Raw genomic sequence first — 22,731 nt, 5'->3', positions numbered from 1 at the left:
GGTATATTGGATAAGGACAGACATTCAGCCTTGCAACAGGCCACCTACGGACCCCTCAAAGAGTTGTTGCAAGGGTTCTTAACGTGCAAAGAACGTGGCACTCTCTTTACACGAGGCATCGGACGTGACTGCGAACTTGTACATCCCGCACAGCCAAACGGACGCCCCACTTTAGCGCGAGTTTTACCGCCGGTCGGAGGAAGACCAATGGTGACCACATTTCTATTCCCCAGTCACCCTTGGGGGGGGGGGGGGGGGGGCACTGAATTATGAAAATGAGGCCAAGGGCAATGGACAGACGGAAACATCGTAACAAAAGGCATCTATATACAAAGCATGAAGGATCCAGGTCTTATACCTTCTGAAATATTAAGCTTTTAAGAAGTAAGCTAACGCCGCCGCCGCCGGATCACTGTCCCTAAGTCGAACTTTCTGCGACAGAAGTCGCAGGCTCGACAAAAAGTGATATCTTTTAAACTAGCACAAGTTATATATTGAAAATTTTGAATTGACATTGATTGTCGGTTGCTTAACGTCCAGTGGCAAATATTTCATACATGTTCAGGACGAGAACAAGTTAACAATAAATACAATAGGTAGGTCTTGTAATAGAGGCCATCCGGGATGAAGGTCGGGGAAATTTGGACTGCCACGGGAAATTGATTGATTGATTGTTGGTTGCTTAACGTCCAATGGCAAATGTTTCATGCATATTCAGGACGAGAACAAATTAACAATAAATACAATAGGTAGGTTCTGTAATAGGGGCGTCCGGGATTAAGGTCGGAGAAATTTAGACTGCCACGGGAAATGAGGGTATATTGGATAGGGACAGAAATTTAGCCTTGCAACAGGTCACCTACGGACCCCTGAAAGAGGTGTTGCAAGGGTTTTTAACGTGCAAAGAGCGTGGCACTCTCTTTACACGAGGCATCGGATTTAACGTCCCCATTCTGACCGGACGTGGCTGCAAATTAGTACATCCCGCACGGCCAAACGGACGCCCCACTTTAGCAAGGGTTTTACTGCCGGTCGGAGGAAGACCAATGGTGACCATACTTCTATTCCCCAATCACCCCTAGGGGTACGGGAAATTGAGGGTACATTGGATAAGGACAGACATTTAGCCTAGCAACAGACCACCTAAGGGCCCCTAAAAGAGTTGTTGCAAGGGTTCTTAACGTGCAAACAACGTGGCACTCTCTTTACACGAGGCATCGAATTTAACGTCCCCATTCTGACCGGACGTGACTGCGAACTTGTACATCCCGCACAGCCAAACGGACGCCCCACTTTAGCGAAGGTTTTACTGCCGGTCGGAGGAAGACGCCACCTAAGGGCCCCTAAAAGAGTAGTTGCAAGGGTTCTTAACGTGCAAACAACGTGGCACTCTCTTTGCACGAGGCATCGAATTTAACGTCCCCATTCTGACCGGACGTGACTGCGAACTTGTACATCCCGCACAGCCAAACGGACGCCCCACTTTAGCGAAGGTTTTACTGCCGGTCGGAGGAAGACGCCACCTAAGGGCCCCTAAAAGAGTAGTTGCAAGGGTTCTTAACGTGCAAACAACGTGGCACTCTCTTTACACGAGGCATCGAATTTAACGTCCCCATTCTGACCGGACGTGACTGCGAACTTGTACATCCCGCACAGCCAAACGGACGCCCCACTTTAGCGAGGGTTTTACTGCCGGTCGGAGGAAGACCAATGGTGACTATATTTCTATTCCCCAGTCACCTTGGGGGGTTGAATTGACATATAAGGTAAAACCTAAAAGTATCTGTATTCAATAGCATCATATGTTTGGCCTTCATCAGTGTCCGATTTTTATATGGGAACAATAAAACGAAAATTACATGTTATAAATTTTGAGTGCTTTCAGTTGTCTTTAGACATGGTGGGTAGCTAGCAATTTATTATTCAAGTAAACAGTACCGATTCAATTTTTTTTATATTTTTTATACATAACTTATTAACTCACCCGTCGATAGAAAAAAAAAGGATATAATTTCCTGATTATCATTTATACATGTTCAACAGTATACTTTCTCAGTGTCATGTAGAGGAGAACAAGTAATAAATACCTACTAAAACACTTACCAGCTTTTTTGTACATGTAACATTTTTCTGTACTATAATACCATTTCCCTGTCACCTTAAATCGGGCGGGATAGACATTGCTGAGGGGTGACTCTCTTTTGTAGAAAAGAAAAGACTTCCCGTCTTGGATTGGATGTCGAACTGAAAAAAGAAACATATGTATTATTTATATAATTTAAAGCGTGCAAAAGGTAAAAATGAAAATTCATTTTATTTTCTTACGACTAAAAGATGTGGACTTAAAGTAAATACATCTTCTACTAAAGGCAATCATCAAATCAGTTACTGAAAAATAAAAAAATCTGATATAAACGACCAGGAACAATCTGTTGAATTTGCACAGATGTGTATTGCTGACATTATACTATCTTATAGACGAAGAAGTGGTGAGGCGGAGGGGATGGTGTTAGAAGATGATAAAAAGCCCTTTGGGAGGTGCAATAGATCATGTTATTATGAATACTCTTTCTGTATTTGACCGTAAGCTATGCCAATCTCATCTCGGGATAGAAATTAGAGGCAGGAAGATATCTGTTTTATTAACTAAGAATGTGGCTGAACATACTAGTATTAAATTATTGCTGAACAGCAGATAATGCAGGTGTGCATATTTTCTCGTCAATGCAATTCTGAGAACGCATACAGAGGCAATGACTGTTTAGGAATATTTGCCAAAGACAGTGAAACAGAAAACCACTACTTAAAACCCCAAATAGACAACAGAAACAACTAGCAACTTTGGCACATATTTTCAATAATTAAGGATATTTCACAGGATATACTACCAACATTTTAAGGTGTGATGCAAAGTTTCTCCGGGAATACTACAGACTGCAAAAAAGTGCAACCCAGGTTATCGAAAGTACTGCAATCCTTGAACAAAAATTATATCAGTAGGTATAAAGTGATGGACCTTGATGACATAAAACTGATTGAATTGAAAGAAATATATGCAACAAAACCATAACAGACCACATAAAGCCACAACGATTACCAAACTTGTACATCCCGCACAGCCAAACGGATGCCCCACTTTGGCAAGCAAAACGCTTACTGCCGGTCGGAAGAAGACCAAATGACCATACTTCTATTCCCCTTTTCGAAGTCGCTTTTTAACAAGTTCATTGTAAAGCAATATTATTTGTTCAATTTTATCTTATAGTTTTAAGACTCTAAGATGAAAACAAGAGGGTCAAGGAAAAAGCGGAAAGCCATTTCAAAAACTTCATCATTAGAAATAGCTACATCACGACAAGAGGGAAATCAGCCCTAAACAGTACCAGATTCAGTATCTAACCATACCTCAACTTCAGGAGGAGTATCAGTAATGGTCCCTGTATTTGATGTTACAAATCATGTAATACAATTAGGCAAATTCATTCAATGTTCATGCAAACACCTAGTTACTTGCCTAGTCTTGATGATGAATAACATTACATGTTAGTCAGAGTTTAAGACAAAATATTGGATTCGGAATACTGGATGTGGTATATGTTTCTTAAGGTTCGTCAATATCAAATGGTATCAACCATCAAGGTAAAAGACCGTTGTAGGTGCACAATTCTATATTGAGGAGAGAAGAAACCTACTACTGTGGTAAATACTCAATGAAAGTCGTGAAAATGGATTTGTCATTCTGGAATGTGTTGTAAGTTTGAACAGTTTTGTTTCTAAATTTTCAATTAAAATAAAATGTCAATGTCGGAGCACATGTGGTACATCATTTACACATCAATTTGTACTCCTTGATACTCCCTCCTGGATATTAATGCAAAACTTACGTGTATTCCTCCTGATTGGTGAGAGCAAACATTTTTATTTTATTTAATATCTTCCGTTTGGTTCTTAAAAAAATACACAAAACATGCAATAATGAAAATAATTTGTTACCATATATACATGTTTGTGAACACTCACATTATTTCAACTTGTTATATTTTTCAACACCTTTGGGAAGTACACCCAATCCCCCGACGACAGATGAACCAACTTCAACACCAATAACTCCAGAAACTTTTTCATCACCTTTGAGAACTACAAAACATCCACCTACAACAGATAAACCAACATCAACAAGAAATCCCACAAAAACAACGACAACAGGAACAATGGGCATATATATTGGTGTGCAGAGTATAGAATATTTATATTTAAACATAAGTACCGTGATTCATTAGTTATATTCCTTAGCTACTAGGACTGTTTCAAAATGGAGTGAAATAAATCTTCTTTCAGAAAAAAAAAACCTTTATACACACATGTAATTATGACAAATATAACTGAAAATTCTTTAAATACTGATTATATTTCAACAGGTCTTCTTCACACTCAAACTACAATTACATAATAATATATTGAAGCCTTTTGTAGGTACATGTATTACTTTTTTGTTTTTTTATTCATCCTTTCTGCAATTGGTATAAAATATACATTTAAGAAATAAGAGAGATGTATAGAAGGATTATAAATTCAATTTATAAACCTACAACAATGAAAAAAACACGTAATAAAAGGTAAAAAATAAAAAGAGAAATACTGAGGGATTCATAGTTGGACAATACATTTTCTTACAACAATAAAGTAATATTGACTATTGTATTTCAGGTTTGTCACTCATTCTCCAGTATTGTATCTCCACCAGCTGCAGAATCTTTATCTGTTCTTACCCCCAAGGGTGACTGGGGAATAGAAGTAAGGTCACCATTGGTCTTCCTCCGACCGGCAGTAAAACCCGTGCTAAAGTGGGGCGTCCGTTTGGCTGTGCGGGATGTACAAATTTGCAGCCACGTCCGGTCAGAATGGGGACGTTAAATCCGATGCCTCGTGTAAGGAGAGAGCCATTTTTGTGGAAGTGTATAGATGAACCTTAACTTTGCCGAGGGAGTTGAAACCTTAGTTTCTTTATAATTTCAAAATTTGTAAACGGACAATTTTAGAAAAGTTTGTTATAAATCATGTCAGTACTGACTACTGAGCTGATGATACCCTCGGGGACTGATAGTCCACCAGCAGTGGTATCGACCCAGTGATGTAAAAAATTGAAAACAACACGTTTAAGGTAGAGAAGGACACTGTAGGCCAAAAAAATCTAGCCAATGAACTTTCTTAAATTTCCCATATATTGTTCATTGGGGTGTACCTAACAAAATATCAAAATTTGAGAATAGGTTTCCAGGCTATTTTTAGAAATATTCTTTGAAAAAGTTACCTCCCTTTGCAGTCCTAAAAATGTCATTTTTTGGCCATTTTTAAGCTATAAAGGTACCTGCAAAAAAAGATATATATATTTTTTTTTACTTTTTCTCAGAACAATATGATAAATGAATATTTTGAAATATTTTAGACATAATATTTAAAAAAAAAAAAATATTTTTTTCAAAATGGCTACCCTTTTTTGTAATATGCCTGTTGCCGTCTTGTGTAAAATTTTGCTAAAAAAATATTTTAAAAGTAAAAAAAAAAAAAATTGTGTCAATGAATTTTTTTTTTAAATTGGTATATAAAATACTTTATATCCATGCTACAAGTCATAAAAAAATAAAGATATGTTTCCAGGGAAAATAAAAAGTTACGGGGGTAGAATGACACCCTGTCACACTCCCTTTTATGCATATTTCATGAAAAATATCAAAATTTTTCACTTATTTTTTTAACTCTCTTAACTAAAGGTGGGATTATTTCTTAAATGAGCATTGGTTTTGCAGCATCCATGTCTTTGCAATATTATTTTATCCTTTCAATTAACCTTAAAATAAAACGACATTTTTCCTGTACATTTTTCAATACAGACGTTCCTAAAAACAGTCCCGCTGCAAATGTTTACACCTGTCCTAAGTCAGGAATCTGATGTACAGTAGTTGTCGTCTGTTTATGTAGTTCATACATGTTTCTCATTTCTCGTTTTTATATAGATTAGACCGTTGGTTTTCCCGTTTGAATGGTTTTACACTAGTAATTTTTGGGGCCCTTTATAGCTTGCTGTTCGGTGTGAGCCAATGCTCCGTGTTGAAGGCCGTACCTTGACCTATAATGGTTTACTTTTATAAATTGTAACTTGGATGGAGAGTTGTCTCATTGGCACTCATACCACATCTTCCTATATCTACATAGACTGAATAGTGTGATGTTTGATCTGAATGATTGTTGTGAAAGTCTTGGAAGTGTAAAAATCAACATACTCATTAATCACTGTTCATGATTATAATGATGCAGCAAAAAAGAATATATATATATATGTAAAATAAATTTTATTTTTACATCATTTTTTTTTATGTAATTACCATCCACATTCATAAATGTAAACAAAACTCAAGAGCAGACATTTTACAGACACCAATTGATTTTTATCTAGATGGACCATGTCTCAATGATATAAAACAAACCACTGTAATTATCAAAACATTATGATAATATAACATCAATTTACAAAAAATATCCAGAATGAGAATGTGGATGACACTTGCAAAAGTGTATATTCTCAAAAACAAAAAAATAAATATGGGGCAGATTCAGTTTCCAAGGGACTCACTGAAACGTTTAATTTGTCCAATTTCATGAAAACTACAATCTCTGAAAATATATTTGCGAGTGACTTGGTCCAGTTTATACACCAATAAATTCCTTTAAAAAAGTGTTTAATCATATTATTCTTTAATTTTTTACCAAAAAAATTATTTTTCCACACTCGTAATCATCATCATACGTCAATACATGTAGTATATGTGTGTCATTGAATTGGCCAGGCGTATGAATTTATTTGTTGGTTAACGCAAAAATATGTACTCCGTGTAATTTGTTATCTGATAAAAAAATAAACTACAAAAAGTCTTATTTTCATTCAAATGAATTTTTTGTGTTTGTATTCAATTTAAAGATTAATGCAAAGTGAAAATAAATAGTTTTAACATTGAGTCGGATTGTGTTACTATCGCCTCATTGATTACAAAAAGAAGTTCGGTCAACATCGTCTATTGAAAAATAAACAATTTCAAGAACAACTACCCGAGGTCCTCTTGACCAATTATATCAAAGTATTCCCTAATATGCAAATCATATAAGAAGCATGATAATATAACATCAATTTACAATACATATCCAGGATGAGAATGTGGATTAAACTTGCAAAAGTATATATTCTCAAAAATAAAAAATAAATATGGGGCAGATTCAGTTTCCAAGGGACTCACTGAAACGTTTGTCCAATTTCATGAAAACTGCAATCTCTGAAAAATATTCCATTAAAAAAACTTTATATAAAGCAATAGTCTTGCCCTTAGATCAGATTGCTACAACAAATCTTAGAAAAATGTGGAAAAAGGGGTGGGGTAGGGATGGGCAAGATGGTAAAACTTTGGAACTGATACATTACTATATTGTTACTTTTATTCAACCTTATGAGTCCCCTCATTTCTGATTTATGGCCTAGCCTAATGCTTCTTATGTTGGTTCATGTAAATGAAGTGAAGTTATCTCCCCTTTATTAATATTCAGTTGACTTGTATTGTGAAATAAGCACCTACTTTTGTATAAAAGTTCATAAAAATCTGTTGAAAAATTTGTCAATCAAAATAAAAATCTGTAAGAGAAATAATCCTTCAGGCTTCAGAAAGTTATCCACCAATATTGACTAATTGGAAAATATTTATATGTCATGTGATACTTATTGTTGCGTATCTGTCGAGGCAAACTTGGGTTATTGTACAAAATAGGAAACTGTGACAGATGTACATACAGAGTAATTACTAAAGGATGCTGCAATTTTATAACAGATCCCTAATTCTTATATATTTGAAGTGTAAGTACTCTTTGGTTACTCAAATTTTAGTAAAAACTTCAATTTATTCATAATCAACTTTTAGCAAGGGTTGTTTCAAAGGGTTAGATTTTTAGATAGGCAGAACCAATTTTTCTACTGAATTATAGCATATAAATATCAAATTTTCAGTCTTTAACCACATATACAGTCTATTCCTCTTTTTCAGAAAAAAACTTCTTGAACACATTTGCCGTTTTCCCTTTCAAACCATGTTCCTGCATGATGGATTTTACGCCATCTTCATTGTTTCTTTTGTAAGCAAGCTCCAAGTGATGAAGGCTGAGACCTGTGCAGGAAAGTTTCCTTGCAGTGTCTTTTGAAATAACTTTTTTAACAATGACACTAGAAAAACCCTCTACAATTGACAAATAATTAAACGGAAATAAATCCTTTGCAGAACATGTCTGTTTCAGTTTAAGATGGAACAGTTTGTATAAACTTCTTACATCCTCCTCAGAATTATGAGCATCATAAACAATCTCCAGAAACTTTTGAACTAATGTTTGTTGCTTATAATTTTGAACATCAGCTTTTGGTATTTCACGTTTTGCAATTTTCAAAGTGTCAATGCATCCATAAATAAGGTTATCAAAAGAACTCAGCAGATTAAACTCTTGTAACAAATTTCTTAGTACAGGTACATCATATGAATGGATGTTATGACCAACAAGCACAGGACGAGATTTTTTCTGTATCATTTCAATTAGTTGAAGTAAGGCTTTTCTTATACATATGCTTTCAACTGGAACACCATGGCAATACATTTGGTTTCTCTCAAAAGAGAAAGTAATGCCGGTAACATCACTGGCCTTTGATGAAATAGGTTGTCGTGGAGACACATAAAGATTTAGCATGTTGGTCCCATCATATGCTGATATTTGTGTTATATCAGAGGTTCTTGATAACCCAGTTGTTTCTAAATCAAACACGACATATTCGTCTATGCCTTCCAAAGAATATTTAGTTGGAATCTTTTCAATGTCTCGTACCGTCACATTTTCTTCAATTTGTGGTTGATATGTTTCTCCTTCTATAACTGCTGCTTTAATTTGTTGAAAAGTTTTCTTATGCTAAAAAAGACAAAAAGAAAATATTCAGAAAAATCTTTTGTTTATACCTTAATAATTTGATTTTGGATGTAACGCGTCTTCTGATTGGCTGACGTTGTTTTGTTTATCAGCTCATAGACATAATTTTGTCATGTGACCGTGACGTCATCAACGTTTTTTCATGATTTACTCCGGTTTAAAATGGAATTTAGAACTAAATTATAAGAAATGACTGTAATATTTTTTCTGTCTATTCGAAATAACATAAAAAATGTGGTGCACACTTTAAAATAACCCGCTACACGGGTTATTCAGTGTGCACCACATTTTTGATGTTATTTCTTCATAGACAGAAAAAATATTACAGTCCTTCCTTAATTGTGTTGTTACATGTACATTGTAAAATAAAGGGAATATAACTCTTTATAACCATATTTTTCTTTTGAAATGTCATCATCTTGTTTTCTCTCTATTTTTGGCCAAATTGCAATTCATATTGTCTTCGGCAATTTATATTATAGTTTACCAATTTAACAATTTAACATAATTCATGTAAGTTTCACCATGTCCCTGTGCTTATTAATATGTTGGTCTTCTAGTCCAGTCAAACTAATTGCAACAGAAAATGTTTAAGTTCTAATCTATAGCATTAAGCCCTAAATATACACAGAAAAATCTAACTTGAGGAAAACTCAAAATCAGCATTTTTTAAAATTTCCTATGGAAATTAGCATTGGAAGGGGAGATAACTCCGCAAAAATGAGTCTTCTTTTGTCAGTTTTTGGTTGATTTTTATTAAAATTTATGTAAAGGATGATACTTAGATGGGGTTATAAGTTTATATTTGACTATATTATATAATCTTCTGCTCATGAAATGTACAAAACCGAAGTGTTATGGGTATTTTTATTTTTTTTGGTGCATTTTTCATTAAAGAAATTGCAAATTTGTTGCTTTGTGACCATTTTGAAAAAAAAATGTGAAAATTTGGTATTGTTTATATCTGTATATTATATTTGTTCAGCATCTACCTTGTTTAAAGAAAATTTTATCAACAAAAAGAAGAATGTATGCTTAATTATTTTTATCAAATTTGACATTCTTTACCTTGACATGTTGAAAAATTCAATAAATGGTCAACTAATGAATTATGAAATCTAGATTGTAGCTTGATAAAAGATATGAAAACACCTTTAGAGTTGTTTGTTATACTCTAAAGACGGCTAAAATATCAAGAATCAATACATTTTGTTGAATAGAAGCGGTAAAGTTATAATTTTTTATCAATTTTCATTGATATTTCTGCCTTTTTTGCAGAGTTATCTCCCTTTTCAATGCAAATCTCCATAGGAATTTTAAATCGTGATTTTTTTAGTCTTCCTTTAGTAAGATTTTATGGGACTTTTTTCTGTGTATATTTTGGGTATAATGCTGAAGATTAAAACTTAAAAATCTTCAGTTGCAATTACTTTAAGGTTAGGGTCAAATTTATGCTAGATTGACTGGACTATTCTGTATTTTTAAAGTTGTGGTGTAATTATTCTTGAGATAACTTCTCTTATATATGCCACATCATGCTTTCAATTGTAAGACAGTTGATACACTAAAATCTAAATAAGACACACACCACCTATTCTTGGCCCTCGTTCCTATCCACATTGAAATTTTCACTTCAAAACATTTCATGGAAGCGAGATCAATAGACCTGTATTTATACAGCAGAGGGTACTGCACTGGTTAATAGAATTTTGGATACACCTAACAAGGCACTTCATATCTGAGAAACAGGCTAAATATGCCTCCAATTTTAGAATTCAATCATATACTTCTGTATTATTAAAAATTATCACTAAATTGCAGTGAGGTGAGACTTATATATTTCTTCCTGTTGAGGCTTTAATGTGACTTTGAGATGAAGAACCTCAATAAAAGAGCTGTTCCTTTTCTTTTTGTGTGTTTTTTGTTGTACATGTACTGGATACCCCATATCCTTTGTTTTTTCTGTTATATGGCTGTCACTAAATTGACAAATTATATGCCATGAAGTTTTACCTTTCTTTTAAATCTGTCACGTTTGAAATGAACTGAGGAGCTATTCTTCTTTTGCCAGAGTCTCTTTCTGTCAAACCTCTGTCCAACTCTAACAGAAATTGTGCCTGGTGACAGCAATGCTTTCTTGTTAACCTAAAACAAGGTAAACTAGTGAGAAATGTTTTAGATGACAAAAATCATAAACCTTCCCTTTAAATTCTATATTCGACCTTTGGATAAGGTCACATGAAGGTCAACCACACACTGCTTTATATTCAAACAATTAAAAACCAAATTAACATCATTTATGGTGTGGACAAGTATTGCTGAGAAAAAGTTGATTAAAAAAACACAATTAAGTCCAATTTGAACTTGATCACCTTTGTAAGGTCATTCACCTTTGTATATAATTTGACAACAAGAGGCTGTCAGAGTGACAGCAAACCGGATTTTCCTGCAGAGGTCGAACCCTGAACAGTTGAGCAAGTATGGACACTACATTTAAGCTTAAAACAGCTCTGAATTTGGATTGTGATTGAATATTTGACACAGCATAGGTTTGTGACACAAAATGAATGTGGTTTAAGAACTGAAATACTTGAAATTGGACATTTAAATACCTATTATGGTCCAATAGCAAAAATCTAAGTACATATTAGAATCAGCATATCAAAGAACCCCAAGAATTCAATTTTTGATGAAATCAGACAAAAGTTTAATTTAAGACCCTTTGGACCTCAATGTGGACCAACTTGATAAAGGAGCCCACAATCCAAAATCTCTCAATACATGTTAGATTCAGCATTTCAAAGAACCCCATAAATATTTTTTTTGTTGAATCAAACAAAGTTTAATTTTGGACCCTGATTTGGACCAACTTGAAAACTGGGCCCAAAAATCTAATATTTCAATACAGGTTTAGATTCAGCATTTGAAAGTACCCTATATATATTTAATTTATGTTGAAATGAAACACAGGTTAATTTTATCCATAATATTTTCTGTGCAAAGGGAAATAACTCAAACTGGATAAATAGTTCTCTAAAATAAGATATGATGCAATTTTTCAAATTATAACCAATAATATGATAACAACAACCAGTGATGACTAAGTTCTCTAAAATTAGATATCATTTATCACTCAAACATTGCTAGAATCAGCATATCAAAGAACCAAAGAATTCAATTTTTGATGAAATTAATCAAAAGTGTAATTTAGGACCCTTTGGAACTCAATGTGGTATTATCTTATTAATAATGAAAAGAAATACAGGTTTAGATTAAGCATTTCAAAGAACCCTATATATATTCAATTTATGTTGAAATCAAACACAGTTTAATTTTGGACCCCAATTTGGACCAACTTGAAAACTAGGCCCAAAATCAGAAATCTAAATATATGTTTATTAATAGACAATATAAGCTTAGTTTTTAAAGGAGTTTACTCCATCAAAAAAAAAATATATATAGCATTCAGAAAATTAGTTTTTCCAGAATAACAAACAAACTTGCCACAAAATTCTACAAACAATTTACCAAAGAAAAGAAGAAAAAAATCCAAAATTTTATTTATCATTAATACAATTTCATTTCAAAATCTATAAAACTTATCAGTAACAAGAAATAATTGTAACAGAATGCTGTTACTAAGTCTCCCAAACAAAGCTCCAATAATTCGTCATTCCCATTGTCCCTTGACATTGGGCAATGTCCAGTACAAATTGGTTTATGATATGCATTAGTGACGCCTATGGATTGACCCTGTATGTCATTCAAATCTTCTTTATTTTTTATGGTTTAGGGGTGGAGATCCCGACCGTTTACAAGTTCATATATGGTTTAGGGGTAGGGATCTTGACCATTTACAAGTTCTTAAACAGGAGGGGGTGGGGTGACCCCAGGGGACTCGCCTTATATTTCATTTGATTTGTTTTATTGTCCCATTCAAGAATATATATGGTTTAGGGGTGGGGATCTCGACGGTTTACAAGTTCTTAAACAGGATGGGGTGGGGTGACCCCAGGGGACTCACCTTTTATTTCATTAGATTTGTTTTATTGTCCCATTCAAGAATATATATGGTTTAGGGGTGGGGATCTCGACTGTTTACAAGTTATCAAAAAGAAGGGGGGTGGGGGTGACCCCCATGGACTTCCCCTATATATCATTTGATTTGTTTTATTGTCCAATTCTAGAATATATATGGTTTAGGGGTAGGGATCTTGACCATTTACAAGTTCTTAAACAGGAGTGGATGGGGGTGACCCCAGGGGACTCGCCTTATACTTCAATTGATTTGTTTTATTGTCCCATTCAAGAATATATATGGTTTCGGGGTGGGGATCTTGACCGTTTACAAGTTTTCAAAAAGAAGGGGGTGGGGGTTTCCGCATTGGGATCTTGACCGTTTACAAGTTTTCAAAAAGAAAGGGGGTGAGGGTTACCCCAGGGGATTTCATCTCAATTTCATTTGATTTGTTTTATTGTCCCATTCAAGAATATATATGGTTTAGGGGTGGGGATCTCGACTATTTACAAGTTATCAAAAAGAAGGGGGGTGGGGGTGACCCCCCATGGACTTCCTCTATATATCATTTGATTTGTTTTATTTTCCCATTCAAGAATATATATGGTTTAGGGGTGGGGATCTCGACGGTTTACAAGTTCTTAAACAGGATGGGGTGGGGTGACCCCAGGGGACTCGCCTTTTATTTCATTTGATTTGTTTTATTGTCCCATACAAGAATATATATGGTTTAGGGGTGGGGATATCAACCGTTTACAAGATAAAAGCACATTCTCAAATTGAAGGGGGGTGGGGGTAAGAATATATATGGTTCAGGGATACTTAATTATCTACAAAATGTCTAATAATGAACAGTAAATTTCAAATTTCATTTATACAGTCCTACTAGTAAATTTTAAACTTTATATATACAGTCCTACAGATCTTATCAGGAAACAGAAAATTTTCAAATAAATCTGTCACTCCAATGATATTATATGTTAAGATATAACCCAGATCTAATTAATAATTAATAATGTAATTAACCTCAAAATGTCTAATAATATAGCTTATCATCATTACCACTTAGGAAATAGATAATTTTCGAATAAATCTGTCACTCCAATTTTTATTGTGAGATAAGACATTATGCTTAGTCATAAAAAAGATAACAAGAGTAAAATATTTGAAAATTCCACTTTTGGATTTTAAAAATGGCTAAAACACAAAGGAGATATACTTATATCTTGAAAACTGAACTAGACCTTCATTAAGTCCCAGGAAACAACATATTTAAATTTGAAAAAAATTTGTTAAAGCGTTTTCATGTTATTGTGCTGACACTGTTTGGCAGCCGCCCGTAGGACCGCCCAGCCGCCCGCCGTACATCACCATTTTAATAACCAATATTTCCTTCCAAAATCAGGTTAAAAATCACTGTGTCAGTTTTCAAATTATTGTTTAGAAACCTAAAATGACAGGTCACAAACATTATACTATGTTTATGTTACATGGGGTAAAATAAAACAGGAAATACACAGTATTTATAATATATAAGCTGTAACACAATACCTTGTTAACCCAGGTATAACCTTCATTCTTCTGAAGAACTGCAGCTGAAACTCTTGCTTTTAATGAGCTGGTTCCACCATATGATCTACAAAAAGAAATTTCACAGTTAATATTGTAAAGCAGCTGTCAGAAGATTAAACTAGCTAAAATTATTATAAAACTGTTTCAGGGGGAATAACTGTTCAAACATTTTTGAATTGTTCACTTTTGTTTCATAAGATCTCATATTAGTTTTTAAAATTTTGAAATTATATCTATAAAAGTTTTGGAGTTGAATCACAAAACCTTTGCCACCTGTCGTCTCCTAGGCCTGCCCCCCTCATATCAAAAATTTAATTTTATAAAGTGAAACTTAAATTCATGTTAAACTGTTTGCACTGTTGGTTATTTTTTGTTTATACAGTGATATCAAAATGAAGGATTGTTTTTTAAGAATATGCTAATGATCATAGTTTAAAAAAGAATTCTGCCAAGTCAGTTTTCAGAGAAAAAAATTCTGAAATAGTCAATTTTCTAATGACAGATAAACAGCAATCATCTCCCTTTGAAATTGAAAGAATTCTATTTTGTATTGCTATGTTTATATTCATTTTCTTTGTGTTTGATGTTGGAATCATTTTGGGATGTTACTGAAAGGTTATAATCAATGTTTTTAGTTACTGACCTATTTTTTGGAGCCTTGCTTGCAACTATATTGTTGAAGTTTTCATTGCTCTGTGTTGAGCCTAAATCTACAAGATGGCTTGATCTTTTCTTGTAATTTTCTGTCACTGTCTCTAACTGCTTACGCAGGTTCTCATTTGTCAATGGTTCACCTTTTGGGAGATGTTTATATCTGAAATGATATCAAAGAAAATAGTTGAAATGTCATACATTATATGAATGTTGATTTATGGGAATGTTTCAAATTGATCTATACTGTACAATTTTATTTACCTGTCCATTTAGTTAAATAGCTTGCTTGAATATTCCTAAAGAGGCTGAACTGTGTTATTCATTATGTATTGTAATGCGTTTTTTTTTATAACAAGGATTTTGATTGGACAACATCACATATCTTCAGGGGGTAAAACTGATGATGTACCTGTTGGATGAAATTTTTTGCGCTGTGCCAGATGACATTTCCAAAATATAAAAACAACAAGAATGTGTCCCAAGTACATGGATGCCCCATCCGCACTATCATTTTCTATGTTCAGTGGACCGTGAAAATGGGACAAAATCTCTAATTTGGCATTAAAATTAGAAGGATCATATCATAGGGAACATGTGTACTAAGTTTCAAGTTGATTGGACTTCAACTTCATCAAAAACTACCTCAACCAAAAACTTTAACCTGAAGCGGGACAGCCGAACGGACGGACGAACGAACCGACATATGGACGAACGGACGCACAGACAGACCAGAAAACATAATGCCCATAAATGGGGCATAAAAATTTATTGAGAAAATAAGACTTGTGCATAACAATAACTGTGTTGTATTTGAATATTTGCTGATGGTTTTATCTTACATTTTTTAGTCACCCGAAAACTCATTTGGTGATAGTAACAGCACAGATGGAATAGTCCATTGGCAAGTATTCAAATACAACACAATTATTGTTCAATTCCAGGAAAAAATGTTCTTCAATTAACCATTACAAGTCTTTTTATTGTCTGTAAATTATTTTGGTACTAATGATCCTATAATTGTATTTACCTGGAGAAAAACCTTTTGTTTTTGTTTGTTTTATAGAATGAGAGGATGTACTTGTTTTATTGTATATTGTTTTTTTTCTGCATTTATATGACAAAACTGGTTGTCAGCATTTAAAATAGCAATAACAGCTCCCAAACTTAACTTTTGTTCTGGCATATATCACTCATAATAAAAATATAAAAAAAACGTTCATATATATGTATAACATCCTTCAAATTTAAAAAAATTCAAACCTGTATGTTGATGGTTGCTTGGAATATGTGCACCAATCCCCAGAACAGCCTGAATGGTCTCCAAAGAGGTGTGGAACTATACTGTCTAATCTTTCACAAAGTTCATCCTCCTTTGACTGTTTTGAACTTATAGCATACATATAGCATCTAAGTATGTAAGGAATAACTCCTTTCCCCTTCAGCTCTCTGTACTTATTTGCTGCTGCATACAGTTGTTTCGACAGATTTTTCTTGACATGGTTCTTGTCGTCTCTTTTTTTAATTTTTTCAAATTTTTGCTTCAGCCTTGATGTTGTTGTAGAGTCATTATCTGCGTGAATAATGCCAACTGTGCACCCTCTGTCGTCCATCCTTGTAACCATGGATAAAGCCATGTCAGGCTCCATGCCTTTACTTGACCCTGTAACAAAAAAGGACATTGTAATTAATACAATTAATTACGTGAGAACTGTTTTGGATGACTGAAACATATTTCATCTCCCTTCTTATAACTAACACAAGAGTGGACACACTGAAATGTCTCGCCTTCTTTACTAATCATTGATATTATGTTGATAGTCCTAAATATAAAGCTTTATTACAACTGTCACATAAACTTAACATTAACCAAGTAAACTAAACATTGACCAATGAACCATGAAAATGAGGTCAAGGTCAGATGAACCATGCTAGGCAGGCATGTACAGCTAACAGTTCTTCCATACAACAAATATAGTTGACCTATTGCTTATAGTTTAAGAAAAACAGACCAAAACACAAAAACTTAACACTGAGCAATGAACCTTGAAAATGAGGTCAAGGTCAAATAAAACCTGCGTGACTGCCAAATAGATTATAAAATATTTCCATACACCAAATATAGTTGAACTATTGCATATAGTATTAGAAAAAAAGACCAAAACTAAAAAAACTTAACTTTGACCACTGACCATGAAAATGAGGTCAAGGTCAGATGACACCTGCCCGCTAGACATGTACACCTTACAATCATTCCATACACCAAATATAGTAGACCTATGGCATACAGTATAAGAAAAACAGACCAAAACACAAAAACTTAACTAAAACCACTGAACCATGAAAATGAGGTCAAGGTCAGATGACACCTGCCAGTTGGACATGTACACCTTACAGTCCTTCCATACACCGAATATACTAGACCTATTGCTTATAGTATCTGAGATATGGACTTGACCACCAAAACTTAACCTTGTTCATTGATCCATGAAATGAGGTCGAGGTCAAGTGAAAACTGTCTGACGGGCATGAGGACCTTGCAAGGTACGCACATACCAAATGTAGTTGAACTATTGCATATAGTATTAGATAAAAAGACCAAAACTCAAAAACATAACTTTGACCACTGAACCATGAAAATGAGGTCAAGGTCAGATGACACCTGCCCGCTAGACATGTACACCTTACAATCATTCCATACACCAAATATAGTAGACCTATGGCATACAGTATAAGAAAAACAGACCAAAACACAAAAATTTAAGTATAACCACTGAACCATGAAAATGAGGTCAAGGTCAGATGACACCTGCCAGTTGGACATGTACACCTTACAGTCCTTCCATACACCGAATATACTAGACCTATTGCTTATAGTATCTGAGCTATGGACTTGACCACCAAAACTTAACCTTGTTTACTGATCCATGAAATGAGGTCGAGGTCAAGTGAAAACTGGCTGACGGGCATGAGGATCTTGCAAGGTACGCACATACCAAATATAGTTATCCTATTACTTATAATAAGAGAGAATCTAACATTACAAAAAATCTTAACTTTTTTTTCAAGTAGTCAACCATGAAAATGAGGTCAAGGACATTGGACATGTGACTGACGGAAACTTCGTAACATAAGGCATCCATATACAAAGTATGAAGCATCCAGACCTTCCACCTTCTAAAATATAAAGCTTTTAAGAAGTTAGCTAACGCCACCGCCGCCGGATCACTATCCCTATGTCGAGCTTTCTGCGACAAAAGTCGCAGGCTCGACAAAAACTAAATTATTTGACATTGTAGTCTAAGAATAAGGTAATTTAAAGGTCATGGTGGTACACAACACACATACTTGATTTGTAAGTGCATAGCCATAAGGCGGTGTTATGACTATGCAATCATAAACCAAATATCATTGTCCTTTTTTCAAGGACCAAAACAAAAAGTTATGTTTTTGTAACTGTAATAATTAAAACTAGACTCATTGAGATGGAAGCCATCTCTGTGGGCCTCGCTGTGAATAATGTGTGGAAATTTGTTTGTATCTTTACCATTATGGTCATGTGATTGTCAACAGAACCAAAGTTTTTTTACCTTGACCTTTGACCTGGGAAGTTGTACATACATAAAGACACACCCTCTGGTGTTGGTTAATATACATGTTAAGTATAAACTTTGAAATCATAATGGTTCTGAAGATATAGAGCAGACACAATCTTCACCATAGGACATGGGTTGTCAACTGAAACCCAAGTATGAAATCATAATGATTTTCTAGATATAGAGGGGACACAACTTGTTACAGACGGACAGACTGGTCACTATAGGGCAACCTCCATTCGGAAAGATTGCTATAAAAAATTATTTGTTACAAATGTATGTGCTAGCTATAGTTACAACTTGTGATATTCTTATTGTTGTCTGGATAACTAATTTGCATAAACTAAAACAGATTGTGGATATGGTGACGTTTTCACAGAAGGCTGGATTTACCTTAAATCTTTGGATTTTGCTGGAAAAAAACGTTTTAAAAAAATTGTTGTTTGTGTACCTTGCCAATTACTGTTGCATTGATGATTTGGAATTGTTTCCTTTCTTCCCAAATGATGCTGGCATATACTGCAAAGTTTAGTTCTTATATCATAGTCTAGAATTTTCCCTGTCTTTACACCAACTAGACTGGAATGTCCTGAAATATACGAAGTCCGTGTCCTTTTTAGTCACATAAGAAAAGGTCAAAAACAGTTTCTGATAATTATATTCAAAATAGAAAAAAAAGGATAATGTTTGCAAATATAACTTAAAAGGTTTATCTATATGACACAGATGTAAATGTGAGTTTTGCTTAGCTTTTTTTGCTGTTTAGCCATAAGTTACAAATAAACCTAAAAATTCCAATGTCAGGTATCTGTTCCAATATCACAATCTACCTTATTACCAAATTTCATTGAAATAAAATAGTAGCTGAGAAATGGACCTTTAATTAGGCCATTAGTTTTCTTGTTTGAATTGTTTTACATTGTCCTTTCTGGGCCCTAAATAGCTGACAATGCGGTATGGACTTTACTCATTGTTGAAGGCTGTACAGTGACCTATAGTTGTTAATTTCTGTGTCATTTGGTCTCTTGTGGAGAGTTGTCTCATTGGCAATCATTATGAATCATACCACATCTTCTTTTTTATACTCAACACATTACTGTAGGGTAGAATGGCCTACTTTTTAGTGAACCCCAATGTGCAGTACTACTAGTTATTCATATGGTATATCTATTGATCAAATATCATTGGTCTACCATGTACAGTAGGTGAGATATGGACTTAAACATAAAAACTTAACTAAAATTGGGAGGAAAGGACAGATATACAGAGGGACAAGGGTAAACCTAAATGTACCTATGATTTTCATAGTTGGAACCTAAATAGTTATTTTGGACGAGTTTATTGATGTGTAAACCTGACAGAATTAAAGACTAACATGCATATTTTAATTTTTACATAAAGTCCTTCTGACTTGATTCAGTTTATATGCAATTCGGTAACCTAGTGAGCACACATCAATAAACTCCTCCACTTTTATTTCTATAATATTACTGATGTTGACATGATACCTGTGTTACTGTTATATTGCCAACCAGAGCCTCTTGTTTGCCAGCCAGCATCAAAACTGCATTCTAATTCATCACTTGGGGAAATAGCTTTTTCTTCTGCACTAGCAGTTTTACAGGAATCAGATGCCTCATCCATAAGTGACAATGCTATACATTTCTCCTTCTTTTTCAGTGTCTTGGGATCAGGTGGGGGTATGTTACATGTGCTGAGAAAATTCACAACATGATCAGGACCCATTCCAGAGTGCATCATTGCTGAAATCATTATGATTTACTATGATTATCAATTTTTACCACCTACATACTGCATATATATATATCTTTATCAATTAAATTAATTACAATTCAATAATAGAGCTCAGGTGACAATTGATAAAGCTACAACCTAGTGAGCTCACAAAATTCAATGTCAAAGTTCATTATGACATTTTTAATATTCAAGCAGAAATACATAGAAATTATAACTTCCTAGCTTACTTAAATCAATTTAAGGCCATCTTTAATAAATTATTGCTTTGCTGTTTACCAACTAGTGTGGGTATAAAGATAAGATTTTTTTTTCTTTTCTGAATGATGCTTAAAACCCTCTTAATTCAAAATAGTGTTATAAAAAAATAGAATAAAAATTTTCATCCCAGGAAATGAGAAAATCTTTTTCTTAGTTTACTTAGGCAAGTTTTAAATTAGAAAGAACAATATATACATCCCCTGCAGTGATTTGTAATAGCTACGCTGTAAGCCATAGACATATTAGCAATCCTTGGTGTAAGCAACACTGTAAATAATAAATTACACTACATAGTACACAAATTTGAACACCCCATACCCATGTCATGAGTTTGAAAGAAACTACTTTAAAAAACATTAAACGTGTCAGAATGATAAATAAAATAGAATTAATAATCTAACTTTCCTACTTTTTTTCTTACAATAAAGCTTTTTGCACATACCAAGAGCAACTTTTGAGTTGATATCAAATGCTCCTTTTTCATTCCGCTTGCCTGTAGATACCAGTTTCATACCAGAGCATATCTGACATACCACCTCCAAAAGACTTCCTAAGCCGTACCTGTAAGATAAAAATTTAATATACTGAAAGGTAGCTGATATCATTTTGTTTTATCGTGAGGCCAAACTTAAAATATATGTTGTTTCCCCTTTTTAGACCCAAATTTTATATAGTGGGTAAGTACTGGGTAGGTACATGTACAAAAATGTACCTGAAGGTTCATGTAGGAAAAATATCTTATTTAACATTTATGAAAGGAAATTTACAAAAATGTCATGAAATTTATATTTTTTATTATTTATCAAGAGACTTGAAAGAAAACAACTACATTTTGTATTTCTATTTAGAATGTCAAAACAAAACTTTTTGAGTAGGGACATTTTTCTTGTGTAGGTTGCATTATATAAGGGGAAGGGAAAAGAAACAAAATTCAATTTATATAAGATGTGGTATGATTTCCAATGAGACAACTCTCTAAACAAATCTCAACAAGAGACCAAATGACACAGAATTTAACAACTATCGGTGAGTCAGGGCCTACAAAAATGAGTAAAACCCATATCGCATAGTGAGCTAAAATGTATAATAGGCAAAGAAACAATCGCTGTCCTGTTAGTATTGATTTCCTACAAGGGTTTGGATTGAGAGAAAAATTGTAAAGATATCTGCCAGCAGGACATATTTGAAAGTGAATTGCAATCATATTCCTACAAACTTCACATGGTTTTGATAGTTTGTAAAAAATGAAGGGGTGCTAAAAATTATTGTTTACCTCATTTCACCTACTATATCCTTCAGATAGAGTGGGGTGTTGCATCTGTTGCAGAAGAGTTGTTCCGCTAGCACTTCCAACTCAACAACCCTCCTGCCTTCATTCCATAAGATGTTTTTACTGTGTCCGATATCAGTTGAAACAGTAACATTGGAGGCTATGTTCTCAACTGATACCGGTGTCTCTTGAATCATTGTCGGTTCTAATGGCAATTCTCCCCTCGTACCGTAATCATGGTCTCCCCATTGAGTAAATTTATCTCTCTCGTTCAAAGTGTTCATCCTTTTAGATTTTTTGAATCTGTCGTTCTTAATAAACCGACCGCGAACACGAAGGCGGTCGCAGTCGTCTGCCATTTTCTTTGTTTACCTTGTCTACCGATTGCGTAAAAAAAGAATCGGAACCGATTTTAATTACGCAAAATGCACGTGCTATAATAGGTCATGTGATACCCGTCCGTCTCTACCTTAATAATTTCATGCGTCCGAAGCGCTTTTCTGGATTTACCTTCATCAGGAACGCTCAAAGCCAAACATTTGAAATGACAGTTACATATGGAGTCACAAATATTTGTAACATGATTAAATGCAAAGCTTGAA

The 22,731-nt window shown here is 34.2% G+C and overlaps 1 protein-coding gene across 1 annotated transcript; it reads right to left on the bottom strand.

Moving 5' to 3' along the window:
• Positions 1–6,333: 6,333 nt before the first annotated feature.
• LOC127732398 (uncharacterized) lies at positions 6,334–22,602 on the bottom strand. Its single transcript, XM_052241435.1, has 9 exons — positions 22,133–22,602; positions 21,302–21,420; positions 20,352–20,606; positions 19,295–19,432; positions 16,511–16,910; positions 15,240–15,410; positions 14,576–14,660; positions 11,020–11,151; positions 6,334–8,988 (listed from the first exon to the last, which is right to left on the bottom strand). Exons 1-9 carry the CDS (start codon positions 22,486–22,488, stop codon positions 8,068–8,070), a joined length of 2,577 nt encoding a protein of 858 aa, XP_052097395.1. The 5' UTR covers positions 22,489–22,602; the 3' UTR covers positions 6,334–8,067.
• Between the last annotated feature and the right edge of the window lie 129 nt (positions 22,603–22,731).

The sequence above is a fragment of the Mytilus californianus genome, unplaced genomic scaffold (genome assembly GCF_021869535.1).
Source record: "Mytilus californianus isolate M0D057914Y unplaced genomic scaffold, xbMytCali1.0.p SCAF_24, whole genome shotgun sequence".
Classification (NCBI taxonomy): Eukaryota; Metazoa; Mollusca; class Bivalvia; order Mytilida; family Mytilidae; genus Mytilus; species Mytilus californianus.
This window is presented reverse-complemented; position numbering and strand designations above follow the sequence as displayed.